The 19,011-nt window shown below is 42.5% G+C and overlaps 1 protein-coding gene across 17 annotated transcripts in view; it reads left to right on the forward strand.

The window, feature by feature from the left end:
• The first annotated feature begins 255 nt into the window (after nt 1-255).
• Nucleotides 256-19,011, forward strand: part of LOC119820365 (calcium-binding protein 5) — a 57,589-nt gene continuing 38,833 nt past the window's right edge. For 12 of the 17 annotated variants that reach the window (XR_005286490.1, XR_005286491.1, XR_005286496.1 and 9 more), the window contains exons 1-5: nt 569-670; nt 7,022-7,166; nt 8,184-8,347; nt 11,887-11,998; nt 12,224-12,360. Coding sequence is in view for 9 of the 17 variants with exons in the window: in XM_038338586.2 (XP_038194514.1) it covers nt 8,298-8,347; nt 11,887-11,998; nt 12,224-12,360 (299 nt within the window). In the remaining 8 variants the exon portion in view is untranslated. Of the gene's footprint in view, nt 349-568; nt 671-3,373; nt 3,392-4,669; nt 4,770-7,021; nt 7,167-8,183; nt 8,348-11,886; nt 11,999-12,223; nt 12,361-19,011 lie in introns of those variants that run through there. The other 5 variants (XM_038338589.2, XM_038338588.2, XM_038338587.2 and 2 more) reach the window with 5 other exon arrangements.

Genomic DNA, 19,011 nt, shown 5'->3' on the forward strand with positions numbered 1-19,011 from the left:
TGCTTAGCTGAAGATATGCTTTCCTTATGGGCCTCCCAGCCCACTAATGATAAAATTATGTGAGCTTGCCAGCTGTCTGAGAGTCTAAGGGGAGCAAAGATAGTCATTGGAAACAGTATCTGCTTCCAAGTGCCACTCTTTTATCTGGAGCTTGTCTCACTGCCCTTTATGGCTTGTCACAAAGAGATAGTTTTCTTGGGCACACTGCCCAACTCCTTGCCTGCAAGTTCCCTGCCATCTTGGCAACAAAATCAAAGCAACAGCTCAGGTTGCTGCCAGGAACACCCAATTTTTGACCAGTTAGAGATGTTTGGTTACTGTTCTCGGGCCAATTTTCTCTCCAGCAAGGTAAGACCCTGACTGAGGGTGGGCTGACAGCAGAGGTTATGCCCTTCTTTCACCTGAGTTAGAAGCTCCCCGAAGACAGGGTACCTTAGCATTCAGAAGCTAAAAGAAGACTATAGAGCCATCACATGAAAACAGGAATGGGCTGTTTGTTTAGCAAGGGAACACACAGCTCCAGACACAGTAGAACCTTGAACACAACACTGACCTCATTTGGGTCCAGGGAAGTAAAGAGATTAGGAATCAATGGGCAGGCAGGTCCAGAAACGAACAGAATGCTGTGGAAGTGGGGTCCCTAGAGAGGGACTTGTTAGGAGACTTTCAGGTGAGTGCTTATTGACATGAGGCTGGCCTATTGTCTGGTTTTGTTTTGTTTTGTTGGGCTTGCTGTGTAGCCCAGGCTGTCCTCTTACTTAATGCTGGCATGGCAGGTATGAACTACTGTACTCTGCCATTATCTGGCTTTTAGAAAGTCTTTGTTGCTGGGTCAGCACTGGTTGGGAATGCTTTTAAAGCAATTCTTCAGTTTGTCTTTTCATTCAACTCTTTTTTTGCTATGCACAGCTTTTAAAAGTTTGAAATCCCATTTTTTAATTCTTGGCATTATTTTCTGAGTATCTGGGATTATTCTATGGATACTGTTTATTATACAGGAATGTCCTTGCCTATTCCTGTATCTTGAAATGATTACTCTAATTTTTAATTTTTTCTAATTCATTTTACATTCCACCTACAATTCTTCCTCTAACATGAGTTTCAGGTCTTTTGATTGTTGGGTAATAACTCTAGGTCATGAGGAATTGAGTCAGGGTGTATTTGGCAGTAGCCCCAAGCCATAAAGAATTGCTTTGTCCAAACCTGACCTTCAGCGCCATCTGCAGAAACAATATGTCTGTGTATTGAAAACAACTTACCCTGTTCCCAGTCAAACTACAAAAACAGCTATAGGTACCTATGTGTATCTATATGTCCCCCAGCTCCTGCAAAGGTGATTAACCTTCATTCTGAGGAAAGGCTGGGGTTCCTTGCTGTTCCAGTAAGGCAGTCTCAGCTTTTTGACATGGAGTCTGTCTCTTCTCTGCCTTACATTTCTTACAAAGATGTCTGATCCATTTGGAACACACCATTGTAGAAGGGGAGAGATAAGAGATCTTGTTTCATTATTTTGCATGTGGATTCACAGTTATTCCTGGACTGTTTGTTGAAGAGCCGATTTCTCTATATTTTTGGCAGCTTTGTCAAAAATCAGGTGTCTGTAATTGCTGGGATTTTGTTCTGGTTCCATTCTGTGCTTGCTACTACGGATGAGCAGGAGTTCTTGACTCTCATGAAGCATGACTTGGCTGCTTGCCTGTGAAGGGTTTGGGTGCGCCCTGTGATCTCACTAAAACCCTGCTTTTTTATGTATAACTTGATAATCATGCCTGCAGTAGATGTGAATATGAAATTTCAGTGATTTTTTTCTCTGTAAATGGGAACAAAAGAGCACATTTTGTGATTATACAAGTCACCACAAAGGGTCTTGAGAATTAGACAAGTAAATGCATAAAATGTACTTAAGGTGAGGAGATGGACAGGGTGACAGCAGTGGTGACCCAGACTGAAGCGGGATAGCAGACAGAAAATGAACATGTCTGGGAATACATGTTCAGGATTTTCTTTAAATCGTCAAAAGCTGAGAATCCATTGGGGAAAAAATGACTTTTTTATGCTGACATGCAGCCTTGAGGATTTCTTTGCAAAGTGAGGAGGAGGGCCCTCTCTGTAGTCATTACTTGCAGGCTATGCTATGCACCTTACTTGGAATAGGTTTTGTTGGCAGGAGTGGAGCATGATGGGAAAGAGGGGACTGGAAACAGGAACTACTGTTTCTGGCTCCTAGACACTGTTAGAACCTATGAAATGAATCCTGCTTTCTATCTTGAATAATGAGTTTGTAACAGGACTTATGGCATTTGTGAATGGTCTTAGCAAATTTTGTCAAATATGTATTCTCATCATGAACAAAACATCAAAAAGAAATTGGCTTAATGAATTCATATAAATAGCAGGAGAAACACACCATAAATCTTTTGAATGGAAATTCCAGGTTTTCATAACTACAGAAATATTTCCAGTGATTTAGTAGAAAGGTATGGCAAACTAATATAAAAGTAGGAACATTCTTCTTCAGAGAGGAATTAGCCCCCTTCCATCATTGTTCTAGGGTGGGAGTTGCATTGTTGCTGCTGTCTGGTGCTGACCTGGAGAAAGGGTGTGACCCCAGATCAACCCCATTTCGCTTGTGTTGTCTCTTGCATGCAGTGGACTGTATAAAACACTGGTTTTGGAGATCTGTGTGGAGCTGTTCTCTGTCTCTCAGATCTTGGCCATGGTAACACCCCTGAGCACCTTGCCTAAGAAATTCTGACCCTGCCCTTGGCCAGCAGTTATGGTTAATCATTTGAGGAATGCTTGCTTGAGACTATCAATGCAGACTAGTTTTCCTGGGATACCTTTGATCTCTTCCCTCCCTTTCATGATGAATGGTGCCAAAATAAAAGTAAATGGTAGCTGTCAGGCCCATTTAGATTTTGTGACTGTGCCAAATCAGCAGATGACCAGACACCCAGGTTTTTCCCACACTCTAATCTGGATCACTGGACAGCATCTAGAATTCTACAGTTTTCCATATTTCCTAACCTAGGCCCGTGTACTTTCCCTTGCCTAAGGATTTAGGGGCTTTAAACCCCTAATGGATTTTGTGCCCACCCCTCCTCTCTCTCCATGTTATAAGTGCTGAACTGAAGCCTGATCACACTGGCCCTTAGTGACTATTTACATTTTTAAAAAATAGTTTTTAAAATTGGCATTCAAAGCAGTATGTTTCATTGTGGCATTCCTTTACAAAATTTTTGTTGCTCTCCTTCATTCTCCCATTCCCCTACCTGCTCCTACTGGTCTCCTTCCTCTTCTCTGTCTGGCCCCTCTTCTCAGTTCCACAGTCCTCATGATGGAAGCTTGAAATCACCTGTGATGAGACTATTGCCACCACAGGAATTTCCAGGTATTGCAAGTCAGGGTCCCTGTTATCAAACTGGGGGTCATAGTCTGTATCCCAGGAGCTCAAGTTAGTAACATCTTCCTGTACAGAAAGACAGTTGTTAAAAGTGTACTAGCACGCCACCAGACACACAATGCATACATATGTGATATATAAATATATATAGTATATATATGAGAATACATATTATATGTCTTTTGAGTTTATGTTTGCATATATGTATCTATCATTATAAATACAGATATAGTGTATATCTGTAAATATGTAGTGATATATACTGTATGAAGATGTATATGGATGTTATATATCTGTAAATTTGTAGTATATTTATGTATGTACACATATATGTATAAGTAAGTATGTAGTATAGACGTGTTATATATCCTTATAATATAGATGTAAGTATGCAGGGATGTACATTTCATTGTCTATGTATGTGCATACATGTATATATGATATGTATTTGTGCAGAATATATGTAAATTATATGTATAGTTTATAGTTATAGTGTGTGCACATGAGTAGTATGTATGTGTGCATATATGGTATTTATATGTAGTGTGTGTGGTGAATGTGAATAGTATATATATAACAAATACATGTGCATATAGTGTGTATATATAATGTGTATGTGTGTATGTATAGTATATATGTTTGTATATTATACTACCTTACATTTGCTATTTGTTAATTTCTATGTTAATTCTGGAAAGATATGAGAAAATCAGTAACAAGTTGCCTGAAGTGGGAAAAAATGTAGTTTCTTAAGAATAATAGAGAAGCTGGGTAGTGGTAGCACATACCTTTAATGCCAACACATCAGAGGAAGTGGCAGGCAAATCTGTCAATTTGAGGCCAGCTTGGTCTGGTCTACAGAGTGGAGTTCCAGAGCAGCTAAAACTACACAGAGAAACCCTGCCTTGAAAAACCAAACCAAACCAAAAAACAAAGAGTAGAAGGGAATTTTACATCATTCCTTTTTCATGTTTGGCTTTTACCACCACCTGGTAACAAGTGATAAGATTAATAATTTACATATAGATGTTGCTTACTTTGTGCAAGGTAGGTTGTAAGTGATTATACTCATGTCTCATGTAAACACACCACAAGACAGATGCTGTTGTCTGTAAATTACAGAGAAGAACCTTAAGGCCTTGGTTAGTTAAGTATTTTCTTGAAAAATCAAAGGAAGTAATGTCCTCGTTTTGAAGACAATGATCTTTCTGGCAAGTTAAGTAACCATTTTCTGCAGAATTAATGGGGTAATGTTCTTATCTATAGGCAATGGCCCTGTGACCCAGGTGATTTAAGTAACCATTTTCTGCAGAAATTATGGGAAGTAACATTGTTCTGCAAACACAGAATATTACAAGTCACCTAGGTAGGTGCTGTGTTTGACCAAGAATAAGGAGGCAAAAGGAAGAGAAATAAAAGGGGGGGGGCTAAGTGAACAGGAGAGATTGGAACAGTGGGGTAGGAGGCAATCTCAGTGTGCTGCTGTGTCCTGGGACAACCTCCGCATTTGTCATTTGAGCATCATAGTCATTTGCCTACTGTCAAGATGAGGGGGCTGAACTCAAAGACTGTATTTCTTATACCTGTGACAGAACACCTGAAAGGAGCCACTTAAGGAAGAGAGCATTTCCATTGACCCATGATTTAAGGATAGGTAACCACCATGATAGGGAAGGCGTGGTGCTGGGACCCTGTCATAGGGGCTGGAATTCACTGAGAAGCTAGTTAATCTTTCCATGAAGCATAGAGCTAAACCAGAAGGGATGCTGTCCTCCAATGGGGAAGGCCCACCATAGTGGTCCTACATCCTCCATCTAGGTCTGTGTCTTAAAAGTTCCACACACTTTTAAAACAGTGGCTTCAACTGGGGACCAGATATTGAAAAATATGAGCTTGTGGTGACATTTTGCCTGGAAATCATAAGAGGTAGGGACTTGAGGTTTATCTCTTGTTTACTGGAGCCAACATTTGGTCTCAGGCCTGTATTTTTCATAGGGTTCTGTTGAGTACAGAACAGAGGTGGGAGAAAGAAGTAAAAAAGGAGGAACAGGGTAGATGCTGAGAGTGCTACCAAGAAAATGGCTGTGATGAGCAAGGCATTACGAAGACCAAAAAGGAAAGGACGGAGAAAAGGGAGGGAGAGAGAGCAGAAGAGAATGAAATGGTATGAGAGATATTTAATGGTGGCAGCATCAACAGAGAGGAGGAGAGGAAAGGGTAGAAGGGTAAAATCAGGTACTGCTTCACAGAGTTAAACTAGGGCTGTCCATGTGTCCCTGAGTTGGGACGTGTCAGAGCCTCGTGTATTCACCAGTGTGTATGCAATGGGTACTATGACATACTTTCTTCCAGAATCTGTTATTTGCCAGTAGATGAAGAGTAAGTGGTAGGGTCTGGTGAGCCACTTCCCCCTCTGTAGCTGACACTAAAGACAAAAACTGGTAAATATGGGAAGGAGATTTGTAAGGAATAAAGGGAGATGGCATGGGTGGGAAGGAAGAGAGAATGGGGAAGTGGATCCAGAACACATTATATGCATATATGGAATTTCAAAGAACAAAGCCTATTTTTTAAAACTTTTATTCTTTGAGAATTTTGTACAGTGTGTTTTGACCACATTCACCCTTCTTCAATTCCTCCCAGAGCCATCTTTTTTTTCCCTATCCACCCAACTTTGTGTCCTCCTTAATTTCTCTACCAACCAGGTCCCATTTGTGTTGCTCATATGTTCATGGATTTGTGACCTGCCACTGGAGCATGGTCAACCTATTAGGGACTTTTAAAATTTTTTATGAGAATTTTATATAAATACTGAATTTATATCATTCCCACATCTCTCATCTCCTCACTCTAATTCCTGCTGCATCTCTCCCTCAAATACTTGATCTTTTCTTTAATACTCACATAAATCACACACCCACACCACATACACCATAATGAGTTTATTTAATATTGCTTGTATGTACATGTGCTTCTGGTGACCACTTCGGATTTGATAACCTATTTGGCACATCCTTTGAGAAGAAGACTGCCTTTCCCTTTCTCAGCAGTCATTAATTGCCAGTCGTTCTTCATTTAGGGGTGGGGCCATGTAAGATATTTCTCCATTCATGTTTACATGTCAACTAGAGTTTTCATTTTACAGGCCTTGTTTGGACAACCATTTCATCGAGATTTCATGAGTTTCAGTTTCCTTGTCTTGTCTAAAAGAACAAAATGTATTAATAGAAAGTATAATCTCAGTTATGATGAAACTATAACACAGACAACACCACATTTCCACTTAACATAAGTTTTTCTTATTTCAGAAAAGTTGGGCTGGGAAATTGAAAGCTCTAATAAAACCTGAATACATACACAATACTGCTTTGAAAAATCAGAGAAATCAGGTAGAAGTGGGAGAACCTTTGATCCCTTTGAAGCAGTAAAACCTCATAAAAAATATAGCTTCAGTGTGAGTGCTTATACTTCTTAATGTTTAACTTAAATCCCAAGAACAACATTTCCAAGTAAGTCTCTTTAGATACAGTTTCCAGGTACTTCTTTACCACACCCAGTGGGTGCCAGCTTGCAACATAGATAAAAATTAGAAAGCACCCTTCTCCTCTCCCTCTACAGGCTGTTTTGTTTAAATGTACCACCCAGGCATTTGCCTGATAACTTGAAGCAACCCCAGACCTAGCCCCCAGTATATATTGCCGGTTGCCACTCTCTCCTGTCTATCTTTCCTGTGCTGGAGGCCTACGGAGATTCCCCAGGGTCTGTAAGTACCAAAATATTTCTTTAACCAAACATTCTCTTATATGTGTTTGTGTCACTGAAGTTGTTTGTACTTTGCAACTCATGAAATCTCGATGAAATGGTTGATAGTGAGGGTGCTGGGTCCTTGATGGGGACCATCAAATTACCAGCTAAATTGCTCGAGAAATTCAGGGATGGAGCAATTGATAAATAGAATAAAAGCAACCCCAGGAAATTGAAATAAAAAGCGAATCTTGTGTTGACTTGTGAATCGTATCAGCATGGATAGTCACTGGCAATAGCAACTCTCAACTGGTAGTTTCTTTCCCCAGAGCTAATTTTGTCTGATGGAATTTGGCTCTTTTCATTAGTTCATCCCTCAGGATAGAGGAGTCTTTGCTGGATGGACGTTTATGAGGAAGCTGGAGAGGAACAGGTGTCCGGCCTCTCAGTCCATCTTCTAGCAAACTCTACAAAGACTTGAAACATCTAAGCCATTTCTGAAGTGAGGAATTTCTAGATTGGAGCAGGGCAAGGGCAGGTCAGGAGTTACGGCTAGCCCTAGAACCCACTGTTCTTAAATAGTTGGGGTGTAGTCAAGGGCGCCTCCTTCTCAGTGTCCACCAAGGAGTCTGGTCTTCTGAATCTCCAAGTTAAGGGTGGGGTATAGGGTAGGAGACACAGTGTGGACTGTCTTCCAGGAAGGTAGTATGTTCACGATATGCCTTTGCCCTCCAGCTTAGCCCCATCCTACCAGCAGCCATATCAACAAACCTCACTTTGAGTGAATCACTGCCCTCCTGGGCTGAGAGCCAGTGGCTGAAGAGACAAAAATATCTGGTTCAAAGCCAGAGAACCTTGTAACAGGCTTTCAACAAGGACCCAAATATTCTTTTCTGTGCCTCACCTCATTTTTTTTTTAAATGACTACTTGAATTCAACCCATGACATGACATTTATCAGATAATCACTACAAAGTGAGGCTGTACTGGTCAACTGAAATGCCTTCAAGAATACTCATCTAGGTTCATTCCTACAGAAACCACAACTAGAGTCAATACTGACCTTTGAACTCCATTAACTCACCACAAAGTGGGATGTGACCGCGCCACAGAATAAAGCAATATTGAAAGTAGTTGAAGAATTTGTGAAGATGAACCCTGAAGAGTCTCCCAACTCACAACCATCCGGTATACATAAGCGGTAAGTCATGGGTATAATTTAAATTTTAATGTTTTTATCACATTCATTTATTTAGAGTGTATGTGAAGGGTGTGTGTGTGTGTGTGTGTGTGTGTGTGTGGTATGGCTTATATGTGGGAGCCATTTCCTTCTACCATGTGGGTCTGAGGAATCAAACTCAGATCATGAGACTTGAAGGCAAGTGCTGTCATAGTGATGCCCTCCAAACAGGTGACGTTTCTTAACTACTTATTTTTTTATTGGAGTAAAACACATAAATTTACCATCTTGATCATTTAAAAGTAAACAAATCAGTAGCAATTATCACATTTTCGGGGAAGTCCAAGTGTCACCTCTGTCTAATTTCAGAATATTTTTAGCACCCCAAAAGGAACCCCCTACCGCACTAAGCATCTCTTCCACTTCTCCCCCTCTCCAGTCCCAGGCAGCTACTGACCTGCTTCCTATCACTGTGTGTTAGATCCTATTCTCAATGTAGGGTGGTCATATAAGATATGACCTTTGTGTTTGTCTCTGTCACTGAGGATTTCCTTTGTAAGGTCCACCTACAATGTAGAATGTACAGGAAACTTTGATTACTGAGTGATAATCAGTAATCATTCAACTAGATCACATTTTGTTCAGGTGTTCATCACTTGATGACAGTGGGTTGGTTCTGCCTGTTAGTTATTATGAACAACTTGTAGGTTGATTTTCAAGGTTTTATTTGAATACCTGCTTTGAATTACTTGGACCATATACCTAGGACTGAAATTTCTGGGTCATATTGCAGTTGTTTGTTTGTTTGCTATTTATATATGTGTGCAGCTCGGAACTTGACATCAGATGTCTTTCTCAGTTGCTCTTCACCTTATTTTTTAAGACAGGGTCTCACACCAAAACTGTTGCTCATAGATTTAGGTAGATCAGATGGCTAGCAAGTCCCTGGGTTTGTCCTATCCTCACCTCCCCAGAGGTTACAGACATACACTGCTTTGTTACTTGGATGCTAGAGATTGAACTCAAATCTTCTTGCCCAGCAAGCATTTTACTGAATAAGTCATATCCCCACCTCTCTCTTTTGCCTTTTTTAGATCAAGCATCACTGTGAGGCCTTGACCCCCAATCAACATCTTCTTATGTCAATTTTTTAAGTGGTAGAATTACAGGCATAAGCCACCATGCCAGCTTTTCTGTGCAGCATTTCTGAGAACCACTGAACTGTTTTCTACCATGCTGTTATAAAGTGTAGCCACTTTTCAGTATCCATGGAATGTTGAGCGCAGACCAGCACTAGTCCTCTGCAGACACCCATACCCCCAGGTGTCCTGTTCTCTTATGTAAAACATTGTGGTACCTGTAGAGATCCACATATCCTCTTGGCTTTCAGTTCTGAGTAAGTGCCAGTTCTGTGGGAGCAGGTAATCCACTGTCTTCTTCAGCCGATAGTGGCTGGAAAGTGTCTGTGCCTCTTTAATGGAGCAGTAAGTTTCTCAGAGGGTCACTGAATTTGCATATGCAGACCCTGAAAATATTGAGGGCACCAGGTGTTTGTAGTCATTATATCCTGAATACTGGCATTTCAACAAGTCATGACAAAATTTCTTCCTGAAATATTGTGTGCTCTTTGAATTTTCTTTTAAGATTTATTTTTATTTATATATAAGTTTGGATGCTTGAAGAGGGTGTTGGATCCTCTGGAACCGGAGTTATAAGTAGTTGTGAGCTACCTAATACAGGTGCTAGGGACTGAGCTTGGGTCCTCTGCAAGAACAGCAAGTGTTCTTTTCTTTTTATTCTTCTCTCATGCCTCATGCAATTTCCCAACTGCAATTTTCCCTCCCTCTACCCCTCCCGGTCCCCCCACTACCTCCATCATCCCAGATCTACTTCTCCTCAGTTTCCCTTTAAAAGAGCAACCACCCAGGGATAGCTACTGAACATTGTATAACAAGATGCAATACTAGATAATACTAGATACTAACCCTCATTTCAAGGCTGGATGATGCAACCCAGTAGGAGGAAAAGGGTCCCAAGAGCAGGCCAAAGAGTCAGAGATACCCCCACTCCCACTGTTAGGAGTTCCCCAAAATCCTCAAACTAAATAATGACAACATGTATGCAGAAGGCCAGCGCAGAGCCATGCAGGTTCTGTGAGCAGAAGGCCAGCGCAGAACCATGCAGGTTCTGTGATTGCCACCTCAGTCTCTGTGAGCCCGTATGAACCCTGCTTAGTCAGTTCTGTGGGCTATGTTCTCCGGGTATCCTCTCTGATTCCTAGAATCTTTCCACTCCCTTGGAGTTCCCAGAGCTCCACCTAATGTTTAGTTATGAATCTTTGCATCTGCTCCTATCAGCTTCTACAGGAAACCTCTCTGATGAAGACTGGGCTAGGCAGTGATCTACAAGTATAGCAGAATTAGGAATCATATCATTGACTTTTTTTTTGGCAGACATGTTTAGTTCTATCCTAGGTCTCTGGGCTATTCAGTCTCTGGTTCTTAGCCATCCAGAAGGTGTCAGCCATGGTCTTCCTCCTGTAGTTAGGGCCTCAAGTTAGACCAGTTATTTGTTGGCCACTCCCACAAGTTCTGAGCCACTATTGCCCAGCATATCTTGTCGGCAGGACAGGTTGTAGACTGAAGGTTTTGTGGTTTGGTTGCTTTTCTGGTCCCATCACTTGAAGCCTTGCTTGGTTACAGAAGATGGCCAGTTCAGGCTCTGTGTCTTCCATTGCCAGGAGTCCTCACTAGTGTCAGCCTCATAGATTCTAGGAAGTTTCCACTGTACTGGGTTCCCAAATTGCCTCCAGATGCCCCCCAGGTCCAGTACTCTCTCCCTGTATTCTCTCCCCTTGTCCATTCCTCTCCAGCCTGGTCCCACCTGTTCCCATCCCCATCTGCTCCCAGTCCTTAATAGCTAATATTTACTGATAAGTGAGTACGTATCGTGTTCATCTTTCTGGGTCTGTGTTACTTTACTCAGGGTGATTTTTTTTCTAGTTCTATTCATTTGTCTGAGATTTCATGATGTCATTTTTTTTAACTGCTGAATAATTCTCCATTATGCAAATGAACCACATTTCCTTTATCCATTATTTGGTTGAAGGACATCTAGGTTGTTTCCAGTTCCAGACTATTAGCAGCAAGCATTCTTAATTGCTGAGCCAAGTATCCAGCCCTCTCAAAGCAATTATGTTCATTTATTTGTATGAATGTATGTGAATGCATGCATATACACATGCTTGCACACACATGCCACAGCACGTGTAGGTCAGAAGACAACTTGGGTAGTCAGTTCTCTCCCTTTCCTGTATGCTCAGCTCATCAGACTTGTTGGCAGGCACCTTCACCTTCAGAGCCATCTTGGCTGGCCCTCGGCTGCACTTTAATTTGTTTTCAGTATTTGATAAACTAAACTCAGAACCCTTGATCCCCTTTGCTCCCGAGCAACCTGCAGCTGGTAGATAGTTTTTTGGAGGATGGAACTCTAAGTAATTTCTTTGTTTACTTACTGTAAAATTCCTGACGGTTCCTGTTTTTCCTCTTTGTCCTGGGAAGCTCTGGCGTTTACTTTGCCACTGGACTCCAGGAAGAAGAGAAGGCGGCTGTGAACAAACGTAGCTCCAAGGTGTTGGAGGCTCTGCAAAAGCTGAACATCCAGGCTGACCAGGTAAGTGCAAGTGAGGCTCCATACTGGTGGGATTGCTGCTGCTGTCCCTAGGCTCTGCAGCTCAGCTCATCCAGGATGAGCAGGAAGGCTGGGTAAATAGGTATGAACTTACTCTGCCAGAGAATTGACATGGGACAGATGTCACCCTACCCAAGCAGGACCTTGAATGCCCTCTTGTTCCTCACATTATCTACTGGCTCTAATTGTCCTTCCTCTAATGCCCAGGCTCCAGTCATTGCTGTCCTGGGCTCTGGTGGGGGGCTGCGGGCCCACATCGCTTGTCTTGGGGTACTGAGTGAGATGAAAGAACTTGGCCTGTTGGATGCTATCACATACCTCGCAGGAGTCTCCGGGTCCACTTGGTAAGTGGGTGGGGGGATGGGAGGTGTACCATGTTTTCTAATATCAGAATGAGAATGAGAGCATCTTCCTCCAGATACCAAATGCATGCTGTCTTTTGTTTTCCATTTCTTAAATGGATGGATGTGTATTTTATGTTGTATGCTGTGATATTTCAGTATATGGATTGGTTGTGCACTGATGTATTTTCACTTTTGTTGGTGTAACAAAATACCTGACGAAAGCAACTGAACAAAGGAAAGGTTTCCCTTGGTTCTCAGCTTGAAAGCCTTGTCTGTCATGGCAGTAAGGGCACTTTGTAAGGCAGAGAGGGAGGTGTGCTGGTGCTCAGCTAAGCGTCATCTGGGTCCAGCCTGGGGAATGGTGTGATCACATTAGGGTGTGTCTTCTCATCTCATTTAAATGTCTCTGTAAGCACCTTCACAGACTCACTCTCAGATTTACTGCTGCATGTGAGGATGTTGGGCTGTGCATATTCCTCTGGAGGGCTTCGGTGACCAGAGCAAGGCAGCTATCAAGTGTCTTCTGTTGGTCCTACATTATTGCTGTGATATATGGCTTCGTACTGAGTCTAAAGTACACAGTTTTGGCTAGGCTGACTGTAGGATCCACCTGTCTCTGCTCTCCAGTGCTAGTGGTGCAGGCATGTTCATCCATGCCTGTCTTTTAAAGTTATTAATTAAATGTATTCATTTATTTTACATCCTGATGGCAGTTTCCCCTTTTTCATCTCCTCCCATTCTTGTCCCCCCTCCTCCTCAACTCTCCCTAATCCACTCCTCTGTTTTTGTTCAGAAAGAGGCAGGTCTCCCATGGGTGTCATCAAAAGTTGAGGTAGGACTGAGCTCCTCCCCTTGTATTAAGGCTGGGCAAGGCAACTCAGTATGAAGAATAGGTTTCTGGAAGCCAGCCAAAGAGTTAGGGGCAGCCCCGCTCCCACCACTAGGACTCCCACAAGTAGATCAAGCTACACAGCTGCCACACATGTGTAGAAGGCCTAGGTCAGTCCATGCTGGTTCAGAGTCTGTGAGATCCTATGATCCCAGGTTAGTTGTGTCTGTGGGTTTCCTTGTGAAGACCTTGAACCCCCCTGGCTTGTACAATTCTTCATCCCTCTCTTCGACAGAATTCTCTGAGCTCAGCTTTGGATCTCTGCGTCTGTTTTCAACAGTCAGATGGAGGCTCTCTGGTGACAATTGGGGTGGCTACCAATCTGATTACAGGAGATGCCATGCCTACTTTTTACATGAATGTTGTGTCCCCATGCTTGCATAGCAGGCACTCTTACTTACCCAGCCATTTCCCCAGACTGAAAGTTCTCTTCGAAATAGTCTGTGAGTTGTACGACAGATGGGGCTTTGTGACATTTCCATTATGCATTTAATATACTTTGATTATATTGATATTTCTGTTACTCCAATTTTCCCTTTTCCCTTTTTACCCTCTGTTATCATTCATGACACTGATGACCCAAGGCTATGAGGGTGGGAGATAGACAGATACACAATACAGAGAGACTATGGGTATAGAGTTTATTTAGGGGGTATTGGGGATGGTATAAGAGAAAGGGGCTAATAAGGGGGAGGGGAAGTGGAGAGAGAGAAAAGGGGGGACAGACAGACAGAGAGGAAGAGGAGAGAGAAAGAGAAGAAAGAAGGGGGGAAGGGAGGAGGGAGAGAGAAAGAAGCTGCCTCTTCAAAAGAAGGCGAGAGAGAGAGAGAGAGAGAGAGAGAGAGAGAGAGAGAGAGAGAGAGAGAGAGAGAGAGAGAGAGAGAGAGAGATCTGTTTGCCTGGGGGAGGGGAGGAGAGGGAGATTGGGACTTGTCTCTTAAAGGGACAGGGTACCCAGGTGACAGACCAGGCCAGCAGATTACAACTTCCCACCTTTTTCTTATAATTAAAAAGACAAAGAGGCATAATAGGTTAAGGGGATGAGGGCATTGGGTTCTCAAGACTCCTTCTTGCTTATCTGTGGATGTTGGAGTCTTGGGGTACCTGAGAAAGCTGGGTACAGGTCACATCCTGGCTATCGAGGAAGAGGGTCATGTCCTGGGGTAGCTGGTTCCTTCACTCCTGTTCAGGATTTGTGGTGGAACTGTCTGGTGTCTCTTGGACTTGGCAAGGTGCTGGCAGAGCAGAGGACAAATTAAGTTTAGGAAGAAAATAATTTTCTTTAGGTCTTGGTAATTGAAGGGGATGCCAGGACTTGGGTATTGAGAGAACTGTGTGTCTGATGTGTTTAAGGTGAATCCTTCAATTTGGCTCCCTGGAACTCACAAGAATTCTTTGAGTTTGTAAAACATACATTAGATACATACATTGTATAAACAGCAGCATATTTATGCCAGAATAACTATGACATGTTTTTGTGCAATGGAAAGTATCTCTGGAAAATGTCCAAAGGGAATTTAAAATCTCGATCTTGCAGTAGTGGTAGTAGATTAATAGCTTGTTGCCATTTTATTAAGACTATGAGCGGCAGCATGAGAGAGAAATTTGATAACTTGCATTTGTCCTCAGATCTTTATAACTTTCAGGTACACACCTTAATAACTTGCATTCATATATCTTAAAACATCCATTATTTAGAACATGGTAAAAAGTTATACTGAAATTTGTTTGGTGAGATTGTCCTTTTTAAATGGCAAAACCTCTCAGCTGTCAAACTGCATCAGAGGTCTTTGAGAAGTATAAAATTTTACTTGAGTTATTGATTTTAAAATATGGCAGAGAACTTGATTGCTTATCCAGAGCCACTCCTCAGGATCCTCCATGGTTGTTGAGGGCAGGGGCATCAGGACTATATTTGCCTTCTGTTGTTAGAAGCAGGCCTTCCTGGTTTTAGAAGATCCCGTGAGTTAGGAAATCCATAGGAAGGCAAGCCTACCTCGCTGTGAGCAGCTAAGCTGTGATTCCACTTCTTCTTCATCCACTGTCTGGAGAGCTTCAGGAGTTCACATGAAAGGCAGTTTTGGTCAGTGGTTAGCGCTTTCACATGATGAAGCAAATTGCAGATGGACGTGTTTCTGTGCCAATTCTGTGCCCATCTGTCTTCTTTGGAAGAGATGGTGTGCTGCTGCTAGGAGCCAGTCTGTCTCTCTATTTAATAATTAGACATTTAAATGCCATATTCTCCAGATCTCTAAACACTTGAGGGCTATTTATCAGGCATAGATAAGTTATAAATACAGAATAGAATCTGCCTGGAGAGCCGAGTCCAAGTTTGACTGTACTGGTTTACAACTTAGCAGGTGAGATTTATACTTGTGAAAGACAAAGAAGAAAAAAACTGTTTACAATAGAAGCTTAACTGTAAAACTGACAATAGTGGAGTATAGCTTATAGGAAAGGAATAGGTTAGCTTTTGTTAATCTGAAACAGATTTTTATAACCTTAAATTTTTTCTTTTCTTTTGGAGATAATATTTTTTTATTAAAAATTTCCACCTCCTCCCCGCCTCCCATTTACCTCCCCCTCCCCCCTCCACTCCCCCTCTCTCTCCTGTCCAAAGAGCAGTAAGGGTTCCCTGCCCTGTGGGAAGTCCAAGTTCCTCCCCCCTCCATCCAGGTCTAGGAAGGTGAGCATCCAAACAGTCTAGGCCCCCCCAAAGCCAGTATGTGTAGTAGGATCAAAATCCAGTGCCACTGTCCTTGGCTTCTCAGCAGCCCTCACTGTCTGCCATGTTCAGGGAGTGCGGGTTTTATCCCGTGCTTTTTCAGTCCCAGTCCAGCTGGCCTTAGTGAGCTCCGATTAGATCAGCCCCATCATCTCGGTGGGTGGGTGCACCCCTCGCAGTCCTGACTTCCTTGCTCATGAACTCCCTCCTTCTGCTCCTCATTTGGACCTTGGGAGCTCAGTCTGGTACTCCAATGTGGGGCTCTGTCTCTATCTCCATCCATCGCCAGATGAAGGTTCTATGGTGATATGCAAGATATTCATCAGTATGGCTATAGGATCTGGCCATTTCCTGCTCCCTCTCCTCAGCTGCCCAGGTAACTAGCTGGAGGCATCTCCCTGGACACCTGGAAACCCCTCTAGAGTCATGTCTCTTGCCAACCCTAAAATGGCTCCCTTAATTAAGATATATACTTCCCTGCTCCTATATCCACCCTTCCTATATCCCAACCATCCCATTCCCCCAAGCGCTCCCCATCCTCCCCTTTACACTTTTCTCTCCCCATCTCCCCTTACCCCCATCCCACCCCACCCCCAAGTTCCCAATTTTTGCCCGGCAGTCTTGTCTACTTCCAATATCCAGGAGGATAACTATATGGTTTTTCTTTGGATTCACCTTCTTATTTAGCTTCTCTAGGATCACAAATTATAGGCTCGATGTTCTTTATTTATGGCTAGAAACCAATTATGAGTGAGTACATCCCATGTTCATCGTTTTGGGTCTGGGTTACCTTGCTTAGAATAATGTTTTCTATTTCCATCCAATTGCATGCAAAATTCAAGATGTCATTGTTTTTTATCGCTGAGTAGTACTCTAATATGTACATATTCCACAGTTTCTTCATCCATTCTTCCATTGAAGGGCATCTAGGTTGTTTCCAGGTTCTGGCTATTACAAATAATGCTGCTATGAACATAGTTGAACAAATGCTTTTGTAATATGATAGGGCATCTCTTGGGTATATTCCCAAGAGTGGAATTGCTGGGTCCTGGGGTAGGTTGATCCCGAATTTCCTGAGAAACCGCCAGACTGCTTTCCAAAGTGGTTGCACAAGTGTGCATTTCCACCAGCAATGGATGAGTGTACCTCTTACTCCACAACCTCTCTAGCAAAGGCTATCATTGGTGTTTTTGATTTTAGCCAATATGACAGGTGTAATATGGTATCTCAAAGTTTTTTTGGTTTTCATTTCCCTGATCGCTAATGAGGTTGAACATGACCTTAAGTGTCTTTTGGCCATTTGAACTACTTCTGTTGAGAATTCTCTGTTCAGTTTGGTTTTTCAAGACAGGGTTTCACCGTAGTTATAGAGCCTGTCCTGGAACTAGTTCTTGTAGACCAAGCTGGCCTCCAATTCACAGAGATCCGCCTCCCTCTGCCTCCCGAGTGCTGGGATTAAAGGCGTGCGCCACCACCCAGCTATAACCTTAAATTTTTATCATTATATAGAATATATTTTAAAGCAGAGTTGGATTACATATATTGTATGTTGTAACAGTTTTAAAAGTACATACCAATTGAAAATACTTAAGACTTATTGCTTTCTTAATCTGGAATGAGATTTAATGAACAGAGCTAATTAGGACTGGGACTACTTAAAACATTTTTAACAGTAAGTACATGTACAAATATACACAGTTGAATTTAAGTTTCATACATATATATACACAAAGTTAAAGCCAACTTATGTTCACACATAAAATTAACTCAAAAGTCACATGCATGTACACACACATGGTAACAGGAGTTGAGTGAAGTGGATGCTCTGGTGGGTCCTACCGAAAGCATGATGCTGCTCAAAACGCGCATGTAACAGAGGTAGTAAGAGGAATTTAGAGCCAAAAACCATAAGTAAATGGCAAGACTAGGCAAGGGTTACCTCAGTAAAAATAATGACTTGGTTACCGGCCCTGCTCTTAGTCGAGATGGCGGTGAGGTCATTTGATGGGCCCTCCTTGCGCTTAGTCTAGATGGCAGCAGTCAGGTGTTCCACAGAGAAACAACATTTTCAGAGTTGCAGCAGGATTTTTAAACAGATACAAATAACAAGAAAGACATAGAGGACATGTAGGACATACATTTAAAACAATCATATCTGTGTGGCCACACCATTCTTTCATTCTTTTATATCATGAAGTAGACAGGAAAATTATTCAGTGCCACCAGCCGCCACAGGCAGTGAGGCCTGGGACTGGAATAGCCACCTGTGGTTCTAGCCAGTTTTGCCAGTTCCTGTGGGACCAGCGGTAGCAGTGGCAGAGACAGAATAGGAGTGAGAAAAGGAATAGGATTGAGAAACGGAGCATTTACAGGTGGCTGGGTTGGGTATTGCCTAGCCAAAGGAAAAGCGTATGGGTGTGAGATGCTGGTGGGACATAGTTTGGCATGACTGGATAGAAACTTTCTAATCTGTTTGCTGATAGAAATTAGAAAGCTCCTAGTTTAGGTTGTTATTTAAGGGGTATGTAGGCCATTTGTTAGTGCAAAGGCAGGTAATGTTAGGAATCTGTAAGTAAGGCAGAGGTTTTAGGGTCTGTAAAAGACAAACCTGCGGTGAGGTTGGACAGCTAGTATTTTCCATTGCCTAGGACACAAGAGAAAGACGAGACAGAGCAAGGGTTGAGTGATAGGTCAGTTCACCCTAAGGCTTGTCAGCTCAAAGCGGGGGACTGGGGCCACTCCAAGTGACTACAGTCTGTGATGGAAAACAAGATTCTGCCCTCAGCTGTGGGGAATAACCAGAGATAAATGTCAATGTCAGTGAAAGCTGGCTTGGAGAAGGAGAATTTACCATTTGCAGCAATGGAACAGGACAGGAAATTGGAAAGTGGTCCAGGTCTAGGGTACCTGCATGCCTCAGGCTGCCTGGCTGAGTCACAAACCATTGTTATCATTCATGATGTGGGGGACCCAAGGCTGGTCCCATGTGGGTCGGTGGCAAGTGACCCAAAGCCATGCCACGCGGGTGGGAGACAGA

This window comes from Arvicola amphibius, chromosome 8 (genome assembly GCF_903992535.2).
Source record: "Arvicola amphibius chromosome 8, mArvAmp1.2, whole genome shotgun sequence".
Lineage (NCBI taxonomy): Eukaryota > Metazoa > Chordata > Mammalia > Rodentia > Cricetidae > Arvicola > Arvicola amphibius.